At 38.5% G+C, this 10,437-nt stretch overlaps 1 protein-coding gene across 8 annotated transcripts; it reads right to left on the minus strand.

Annotated features, from left to right (window-relative positions):
* Window positions 1-213: 213 nt before the first annotated feature.
* kiss1rb (KISS1 receptor b) lies at window positions 214-9,924 on the minus strand. Of its 8 annotated transcripts, none has more exons than XM_042422218.1 (10): window positions 9,784-9,924; window positions 9,633-9,702; window positions 8,318-8,449; window positions 5,681-7,285; window positions 5,246-5,466; window positions 4,524-4,648; window positions 3,495-3,630; window positions 2,551-2,789; window positions 2,282-2,434; window positions 214-1,371 (listed from the first exon to the last, which is right to left on the minus strand). In XM_042422218.1, exons 5-10 carry the CDS (start codon window positions 5,463-5,465, stop codon window positions 1,135-1,137), a joined length of 1,110 nt encoding a protein of 369 aa, XP_042278152.1. In that variant the 5' UTR covers window position 5,466; window positions 5,681-7,285; window positions 8,318-8,449; window positions 9,633-9,702; window positions 9,784-9,924; the 3' UTR covers window positions 214-1,134. The 8 variants fall into 8 exon arrangements, with proteins under 8 accessions (XP_042278152.1, XP_042278149.1, XP_042278146.1 ...); XM_042422215.1 differs by having other exon boundaries at window positions 5,681-5,782; window positions 8,318-8,798; XM_042422212.1 differs by having other exon boundaries at window positions 8,318-8,798.
* Between the last annotated feature and the right edge of the window lie 513 nt (window positions 9,925-10,437).

The following is a 10,437-nucleotide window of genomic DNA, read 5'->3' on the forward strand; positions in this document are numbered from 1 at the left end:
TGAAAAAGTGCAACTGGCCTGTATCAACTAACAATCTACATGAACACTTAAAAGAAAATGTGCTTTTATGGATGTTTTTTCCAACATGTACAAGAGGAAACACAGACATAGCATGAGCCTGGATAACTGATAGAGTAGTAATAGATTTGCGAAAAACAGTATGGTGTGTGTGTGTGTGTGTGTGTGTGTGTGTGTGTGTGTTTGTGTGTGTGTGTGTGTGTGTGTGTGTGTACAAGCTTTTGCTCCATGTGTAACACATCTGTGAATGCCTGTATGGCAAATGAATAGCTGTTCATGAGGGCTGCTGTAGCTACTATTTACTAGAGCGACCATGTAGCTGTAGAACATAAAGAAATAAAGACAAAAGAGATAACATTGAAAAGCAGTCACAAAACTGACTGGTTAGCTGTGTAATGAGGTAACATAAATTCAAATTGTAGTTTAGGCTACAATAATGCACACCAATAATGTCCATTTAATGTAAAATTACACTGTTACTAAATGTGGATACTTGTCTTCTTTTGAAGAAAGAGCTTAACTAACACTTAGATAACTATGTCCAACAGGATTGCTGTCCATAAAAGATGCAGTCACCGACAATCAAGATGCAATATTGCCTAAACAATTTACTTTACCACCTTGAAAAATGCTGATATGAAGATCAGGAGCTCAACATTTTGACATCCAGTAACACTGATTGCATCAGTCCAGCTAAGCTAAAAAATGTGACAAAGATAATTGTATTTCAGCAGCTTGTGAAAGTCACGAGAGGCACCAGACTGGTGTGTCCTTTTTAACAGATCACATGGTAGGCATCTGTGTGTGAGTGTGTATGTGTGTGTATGTGTTAAAACCTGTCACATACTGCTGTCCTTTGTACAGTACTTTCTATATTGAGCCCACATTGTGCCACGATTGTCTAGTTGGAACTATCTGTCAGGCAATTTTTATCTGAAATGTTCCTTTTTTCTGTGTCTATTGTGTGTAATCTGTGTATATTTCTGTGTGTGTGTGTGTGTGTGTGTGTGCACGTTCACACGCACACATGTACAAGGCTGAGCAGACTGCTCTCATCTCCAGAACAAACTATAAATAAACAATGAGTCTACAGTGTCCGAATGCCCAGCGTGGCCTTTAGGATCCAGATGAAAGAAAGTGCATCTCTGCTTCTCCTTTGGGAGTCTGATGATCCATCTCTCTCCCTTCCTCCATGTCTATGTTCCCGACCCTGACTCTCTGCCGTGTACGCCACAGAAACACATCGGGAAAGGCTTGCTTGAAGGCCTTTCTGAAGTTGTTGCCCATGAAGGCGTAAACCAGCGGGTTGACAGAGGAGTTGGAATAAGACATGCAGTGACCCCAAATCTTCAGCTGTGAAGGCAAAATTTGGACTGAATTAAATGTAAGGCTTCGGTCTATGTTCACATGTCAGGAGAGAGAGCATTATTCTCAGTCAGCTCAGTCATGTCACTCAATGTCCCCTCCCTGAAAGAACAAAACTGAGCCTAGATCCACACCGCATTTCAATTTAATCAAACCTTTTTATTAAAAAAAAATTTGCCGTATCAACCTCTTTATTACAACTTAATTAACAGCAAATCTTTCCCTCAAAAACAGAAACATATTCTATGGAGACATTTGTGCAGTTTTTCTGATACATCATGTATGGAGACCCAATACCGTCAAAATTAAACAAGTTTCAACTTTTGTTGATTTGCAGCAAAGTTCATACTGGTCTGCTCCTCGCTGTATGCTTTCTCAAAAATAGATACTGCTAGAGAACAATTTTGCCAAAGTTTCTAATATTTATGAGGAAACGCATTGTAATTATGAGAAAGATTATCGTAATTATAGTATTATGAATTGCTATCTCACAGGAAAAAAAATAAAATAGTAACTGTGACAAATTGCCAGAAATGCTATTAAAAACAGACTGTATATATATATGTATGACACATCACCACTTCTTGTCGCTATGCAAAGTGAAGCCAAAATACAGAGTTTGGGAGCGACTGTCAATCACAGCTGTCAATCATGATGTGACACGCCCTTTTTATATCTTCAAATTTCTAATCTAAAACAAACTTATAAGAAAAAAATAAATTTGTATATACATCACTGTGATAAGAACTATCTAATGTGACAAACCCTCCTTGTGAAAAATTAATTTGACATGTACTTTGATTTTTTAGTTTGTATATACAATCTATAGTAAGCACGACAAGATTCATAGATAGATACATAGATAGATAGATAGATAGATAGATTGATAGATTGATACCTTGTAGAGAACATAACTGCGGATGCCAAATGCTTGCAGGAGAATGCAGACCTGAATGGGGCCCCAGCAGATGAGGAACAGGGCCACCATCACCACCACCATACGGGAGACTCTCGCCCGCACCGCTGCTGCCCGCTCTACCTGAGCATGAAGCTGCAGATACAGAAGCTTGATGATCAAAATGATATCCTGTTTTCTGTGGAGTTAATAAGTGAAAAAAAACATTTTGCATGTGAAATAAACAGTATATCTCCAAATATTTCTCTTACTTGGTAGCTACTGTCGATGGGATTCACGCTGGTCTGGCCCATGCGCTTGAGCATGAAGGCATAACAGGCAGTGATGGTGAGCAAGGGCAGCAGATAGACGGCCAGGAAGTTGTAGATGATGAAGGCTCTCTGGAGGTGGGCCGAGGGGAAGACCTCGCTGCAGTACGTCTGAGGGCCAAACCAGTATCCGGCCTCCAGATGCTGGTACACGGCTACAGGGATCGACAAAAGCAGGGAGCCTGGAGGTGGGGGGGCGGGGGGGATGAAATAATTGTGTAACTGGGAGCATGATGTTCATAATAAGTTTCACTAATTGTGCGGACACAAATTGGAAAATCTCAATCTTCTCTCTAAATTTACAATGTTTATTCGCAACTTGGGGTTTCAATATCTAATTTCACTCTTGTCAATTAGTTATTTGGTGGTGATTTTAAAAAGCATTGTTCTATTAGGAAGATATTAAAGCTTAAACTGGATTAAGTATGGGGACATGTTGCTGTGACTGACAGATATCTCAGCCTATCACAGTCAGGCTTTGTGGTTGTTCCTTACATGTTCCCAACTGAGCTATATCCAGGCTCTGACCTGTCATTATAATTAGCATTTTATGACCCTAGACAACCAAAAAGATGTTGACAAGCAGTAAACCCAAACTGAAAGCTTTAAAAGTCTAGTCAGAAACTCATGGGTGAGGCCAAAACAAGAAAAAGCACAAACGAAAACAAGAAATTTGTGCCATGAACAAACATTTTTTCCTTCTCTATGTCAACTGTTAATAGAACACAACAGGTTTATTTCTAAAACAACATTAATATGATGATCTGTGGGATTACCATACCAATGAAAAGGAACAACTATCTAAGTAAACTGTATCACATCCACAAATACACAAACATCTGCTTGCATCTGGCTGTGAATGTGAGTGAGGTGTATTTGTGTCATACCGATCCAGATGGACACAGAAATAGCCACAGCCATGCGTGGGGTGCGGTGTCGCAACGACTGCAGAGGGTAGACGGTCACATAGCAGCGGTCCACACTCATGGCTGACAGAGTGATACATGTTGCCTGCGCAGTCACCTGAAACACACACAGTACTCTGTTTGACTCAGTTTACTGCAGAAAAGAACTTTTAAATCATTTTAGGTACATTTTTAACTTACTATCCAGATAGCAATGTTTTAGATTTTGTGCTGGTTATGATGTTATGATTTTGATGGAAAATCTTTCAATAAAAATGTAGAAGTACTGTCTGTATATTGTAGAATAAGTGAATATTAAAGGTTTCCTGTGGAGTTTTTGACCTCTAGTAGCACTATGGAGCAGTTTTTTATGAGATGTCACCATGTTGTTCTTGTTTCTACCAGTCGTTTCACACTATTCTTTGAGCTACAGGTGGCTGTACTGCACCAAAAAACACAGCAATGCATCAACAAAGGCAGTGAAGAAGACTGCAAGCCAGTAAACATGCATGTAAACAATGTACAATTTAAAATACGTGAAATACTAAGTCAGCTTTGTAAATGTTTTATGAAGAAGGAAAGGATTCAACACATTTGTACATCACAAGGATACACACAATGAGTTTTAATGAGTTTACAACAAAACTCCACATTTTTATTACAGTTTACAGTGATATTCCATTATATACATAATATTAACTCATTACATTATGTTCAATTATTAGATTATCTGTTTCTAGATGGTCTCTCAGCTATGAACTAGAACCAGCTGTTTGGATTTCTGTGTAAAAACTGTAAATGTAATCATATTTTCTTTCAAAGTTTAGGGTTTCTTGTTTATTATTTGTACATGTGGCGGGGTAATTTGGTCACTGCCATGATGTAACCAGTACCATGTTAGTAGTGACAATGGTTGTATGGTTAACATGCCGTTTGAACAGTATAACTGTGGTGCTTTTTCTAGCAATTCCAGGCCTATGTGTGTTTTGCATGTACACATGTGCATCTCACTTGCTGAAGGTAGTTCACCAGTCGGCACATAAACTCTCCGAAGATCCAGCTGGGCAGTGGGTACAGTGTGGCGGTGAAGGGGACGCAGCACACTAGAAACAGGATATCAGTCGTAGCCAGGTTTACTGGAAGAGAGCAAACGCCAACAGTGATTCCTCAACAGAAAAGCACACTTTGACATGTGTCGAGATGAGATGCATTCAAAGAGACAAAAAGCCGAGACGGAGAGACAAACAGACCATGAATAACTGCGTCAATACCAATAACTAGAGAGTAATGAAGTTTCTGCCTTTGAAAACTCACCAACTTTTTGAACAACTTAAAATATTAAGTTTTTCAATCCATAATGTGACTTTTTAATAATTATGGACCACCATCACCCAAGGGGATGGGATTTGTGGTAGCAGAGATTGATTGAAGGGTTGAATATCACAGCGTATCTTATATTGTGACTTTTACAAATAATTATATCTAAAAACATATCAAAGTAATACAGAAAGTCAATGATGTCTCTCATCATCCTTCTTTTTTTTTTTTGAAAAATCACAATTTTTCCTCAGGAATTTCATTTTCGAGCCCAATAAACTCCTGTTGTGAGCATCACATTTCTTTCACTATCAAGCTGTGCAGCTCATGATTAACTCAGAAATGTGTTTCGTTCATTGAACAAACTAAACGGATCCCAAAATAAAGTTGGACTCACTGTGCATCGGAATTGTTACCTATGTAAAAATTGGTGACGGTCTTCATCTGCTGGTGTTTGGTGACCACATGGATGACCAGCGAGTTCCCGACCAGGCCGACCAGCATGATGAGGCCGAAGAAAGTGGGCACCAGCCAGGCGTCGACCAACATGGGTGGCCCCTGGCCCTGCAGAGCTGCTGACTCGTTGCATACAGACCCACAGTCTGGACCGTGACTGGCTGCTGAGTCCACTATCATCCTGACAAGTCAAACTCAAAAGTGTTTCTATGGTACATGTAGAACATCTGTCTGCAGTGGCTGTCTATATGATCCATAATATGATCATTTAACATATTTCTCACCATTATTTGAATGAAAACCTACTAACTTGGATTCATAACATCAGACAAAACCAAATTAAATATTTAAGTATATCAAATAATTCTTTTCTTGGTATATTAAGCTTCTTTTACCTGCGTAGTGTGTAGTTTTGCGGTGTTCCTCACTCTGCTCTGTAAAGAAAGGTTTAGTCTCCTTGTTGTCAATGTTTGGCTGCTCTTCTGTTCTCTGCAGGTCTGAGATGAAAGCACAGTTATAGACCACCGTAGCTGGGAAGGGGACGGGCACATAAATGCTTCATGTGCATTTATGTGAGAGAAAGAGAGTGAGAGAGAGACTGAGCCAGCAGGAGCTTTTAAACCAAATCTACATCATCACCTGTAATTACCCAGGACTCAGTGCCCTGCAGATTGACTGGAGCTTAATTAGAAAAATTAGTTATTTTATTTCTACATCATGTTAACATCCAAAATTTTTATTCCAGCTCAAAGTGTCTTTTCATTAGCCTTTATTGTGACAAAATGTTCCAATTTCTCAATTCTCTGCCGTTTAAAATCTATCCGATTAATTCATTTTCAGAGTCTAGCCAGTGTGTGTCGTTTGGCAGAATTTAAAAACGACTTTCACATATTAAATGGCCGATGATGCTGTCAGAGCGGTTTCATTTTCAGCTCAAACGACACCCACAACTCACACTTACACAACCACACCAACCATACACTTCATCTGAACTCTGTCCCAGTAGAAAATGAAGAGTTTTATTTCATCAGCGCTAAACAGTAACAGGGAAATCAAATCAACCAAAATGAACATGAATGAATCACGCAGGATGCTGAGGGTCGGGATGACAGTACGGCTTGATCTCCCTCCAGCACGACAAACTGTTTTAAAGCTGTCATTACATCGCTCACGGCTTTGACTGCGAGTCGGCAAGTGGCAAATCCTGCCAACTGCACAGCGTGACACAAGTGGAGATAAAGTGATTGAGTACAAAGGTGATGTTTGTTGTTTTTGCAGATGGTGTTTGACTTATTCTCTTGGGCATAAAGCAGACATAATATTTTAGATGAAATAAAACCTGTATTTGTACTTTAAATGTCTCCATAGATCCGATATTTTTAGGATAAGTTCAGAGCTTCTGAATCACACGTTTCTATTTTTTCTCTTTTGGTAAAAACACACACAAACACACACACACACACACACAGACGATCACATATTATTCCCCATATACCTTAACTTGATTTTGAAGCCTTGTTTGATATTTCATATTTTTAGATCCCAGATTAAATGTGTAGAAAGACAGTGGAAAATATGTTTGGATGTGTGTTAGAAACAAAACATTTTCAGACATAATCTGTTTGTCATCTTCTGCATCCGTGTGTCTATGATTTGATTTTGAACATTGCTACCACTCTAACTAAATGAATATAAGTTATAATGTGTGATTCTTACTCTTGTCTTTGTAAGAACTGCAACAATGATCAGTCAGTCACAAACAAATGCTACATAAAAACAAACAGTCAAACTGTATTTGCTGATTTCAGTTTGGTTTTATCTTTCCTGTGTCTTTGACTGTCTTTAACTGTTTGGTGAAGACGTGGATTCAGGTGGGTTGTGGCGAGCATCTTTCCCCAGCGTCTGCGAGTGGCTCAGGATTCCAAATTTCTTTGAGGCACCTAAAAACAGTCTCCTCTGGAGGTCTGTCAAATCCTCAAAGAACCATTTATTGGTCGGCCCTGAATTAGGATCAAGCATTTCAACACTCAGAGATTCACTATTGATCTTCTAATTGGTCTTTGAACTAAAATTGTGATGCTCTATTGATATTGATTGATCTCCATAATGGGTGAAAACATGAATCCAGAGAGGTCATGTGTGAAGCTTGTTTTTTTCTTATGATCATTAAGTGTTTTTATTATCAATATAGAAAGACTGCTTTCTTATGAATAAATATTTCATCATCAACTTAATTAACAAGCTGAGTTCGTCGTTTGTGATCAACAAAAAACCTGTTTATGATCACAGTCTGTCAAAATGTTGAGGGTACATCATCATTTCACATCTCATCCACTAATACTTATTTATTATGATCTCAAGAATCTTGGATCACAGACAAAAAATATATGTTTTCATCTCAACAACAGCACCGAAATTTCTCATAATCACGAAAATAATCAGTTATGAAACAGCTTGGCACACGTTCACTGCCTTAAATGCCATTGAGGCCATGGGTATATTATTGTTTTATTTTCGTTACTTGTCATCTTTAAAAAAAATACCCATGCAACACTCTGATAAGGCATCCTTTTAAAATGTTTTTAGAACTATTTATATATGGCTTTATTAACATTAATAAGTAATTTATTTATTCTTTATGGATTAGTAATAATACATTAGTAAGGTTTGATGAATAAAAGCAGTGGATAAAAAGCAAGTTATGTGAGAGGAAAATTATACACAACCTTTTCACAACCTGGCAACCCAAACTTTGTCCTTATAGGACTTATTACAAATCTATAAAGCGTTAATAAACAGATTATTAACATGAATAAAGTCATTACTCGTCATTTTTATATCTTGAATTAATTAGGGAAATCATGAGAAAACGACACATTTTATATTTATGTGGCCTTTCAAGCCTTCAGAATAACTCTGAGCTTCTAACTGAAGGACGGTCTTCCTAATCATGAGGTTACTGCAGCCGGCTTGTGTGACAGCAGAACATTTAAGGATGTATTTGTGAATGTGAAGACAAATTGTTACCTGACCTGTTTGGGGAGACAGCTGTCTGACTGGTGGCGTGCACCACAGCTCACAGGACTGCTGCTTCATCCATGCCTGCACCCCCAGGATGTGTGGATGTATCTCTTGCTTTTTAAGCCGCTCTCCAATACAAGAGACTGAACATAAGGGCAGCATCTTAGATTTTTCCACCAGGTGTGCAAGGATGATAAGATTTGAGGACAGCAAGCTGGGTTGCAGTTGTCCCTCCTGAGGCAAGGCCACGGCAGTGACGGGGGCAGGAACAGGGACTAAGCTTTCACGCAAATGATCTCGCCTCTTAAACTGACAACTGGACAACTGACTGATGTTTTCAGGCAGGACAGCTTTGGATCTCGTAATCCACCCAGTACTGCTAGTGCACCCTGTGTTATTTAGGATGGAAAGGTTGGTCCTGATGTTTCGGGGGTCAATACATATGGTGCGATGAGGTGGTGATTTCTTCTCAGCCTTTAATAACTCTGAAATCTAGGGGGAGGGGGAAAGCAGTTTTGGAGTTTTCCAGTGGACTGACACGGAGATCACCATTCAGTGATTGACAGCTGCTACTGCAAACCACATACATGAGGATATGAAGACAGTTTTCAGCTACGCTTTGGACGTGGCCTTAGGAATGACAATGTCAGTGACTCTATATCTAAACAAATGGATTTACATGACGTTTTGTACAGACATCCATGTTTCCCAGACGATGAACCCTCCTGACTTTGCTGATCTGCTGACTTTTTGTCTAACGTCACCAGCAAGTCAGTTTTCAGTTATCCAGTGAAATCTCTCTACTTCTCAATCAATTGCCACAAAATTCTATACAGATTTTCATGCTTTCCAGGCGGTATCTATCAAAATCATAAAGTTAAATTTTGCTTCAAATGGCATCAAGTATCCAAATGACTTTTTTTCTAGCACCATGTCAGCCAGTCCACCACTTAAGTCCAGACTGAAATATCTTGACAATTATTAGATAGATTGGCATGAAATTTAATACAGACAGTCATGTTCCCCTCAAGATGAGTTGTAATTACACTGGTGATCCTTTACTTTTCATGTAGCATCATCAACAGGTCAAAGTTTAAATTTGTCCAATGACCAAATACCTGAAAAACTAACGACATTCCCATCAGCCTCAACTGTACTTTGCGTCTAGTAATTGGCAAATGTTAGCAAGCTAATATGCTAAACTATGATGGTGAACATGTAAACATTAGCTACTAAACATCAGCATGTTAGCGTGAATGTTACCTGTTATTTGTCCAAAAAAATCGAATTAAACATGCAAATATAAGAGCTGTACGTCTTCACTACCTTCAGCCCATAAGACTCTCTGCTGTCAGAATCTCCATCCTTGTTTTGTTTGTCCATGACACCGAAGGACCTTAAAAAAAATCAATGTGTCCACTTGTTAACTTCGGTAAAGTTAACACTGACAAATAGAGAACGATTAAAATAAATCTACCTCCTTCCCGTCTGGTCTGAATCCATGAGAGTCAGGACAGACAGAAGAAGAAGTGGTGGCAGCTCATCAGTTTGCTGCGGACGTGATGATGTAACAAACTGACATATCTGGTTCTAACTGACAACTGAGATTCTGACAAGTGAGCCGTCTCCATGACAACTGGATCCAAGTTATGAAGTAACAATCATCCTGTCACCTAGATGTCAATTTATAAATACCACGATAAACATATTGGAAATAAATTGTACGACAAAGATCGATATTAATTGGAGTAAGACTTGTTCATTGTCATATAAAGTCTGTTTATCAAATAAAGCTAGAATTAAACATTTAAAAATCCTACATAGCACATACATGTATACCCCACTAATGTTTTTGTGTCACGTGTTGACTGGTTTGATTAATACAGTCTTTGAAAAAATAATGTAAAGTATAAAATAAATAGATAAAAGTGAAATACACCCTTATATAGTATGATTGGCAGATTTACTGATATTGATAATAACTGTACATTTCACCAGAAAGACGGAGTTAATAATACTACATGTAGTCTACACTGTAACCTTAAGTTTTGGGAAGATTTGGAGGAATATTTGGGTTATGTTGGTTACAGTACAGCTTGAGGTTATTGTAAAACTGTATTGTGTGTTTTGA

This window comes from Thunnus maccoyii, chromosome 9 (assembly GCF_910596095.1).
Source record: "Thunnus maccoyii chromosome 9, fThuMac1.1, whole genome shotgun sequence".
In the NCBI taxonomy this organism is placed as follows: Eukaryota; Metazoa; Chordata; class Actinopteri; order Scombriformes; family Scombridae; genus Thunnus; species Thunnus maccoyii.

Bases quoted from the DNA above. Each gene is read 5' to 3' on its own strand.
- kiss1rb (XM_042422220.1), bottom strand. From the start codon at position 5,465: ATGATAGTGGACTCAGCAGCCAGTCACGGTCCAGACTGTGGGTCTGTA. The intron at 4,649-5,245 runs GTAACAATTCCG...GCTCTCTTCCAG, and splicing joins CGTCACCAATTTTTACATAG to TAAACCTGGCTACGACTGAT. The intron at 2,435-2,550 runs GTAAGAGAAATA...CTGTATCTGCAG, and splicing joins CCATCGACAGTAGCTACCAA to CTTCATGCTCAGGTAGAGCG.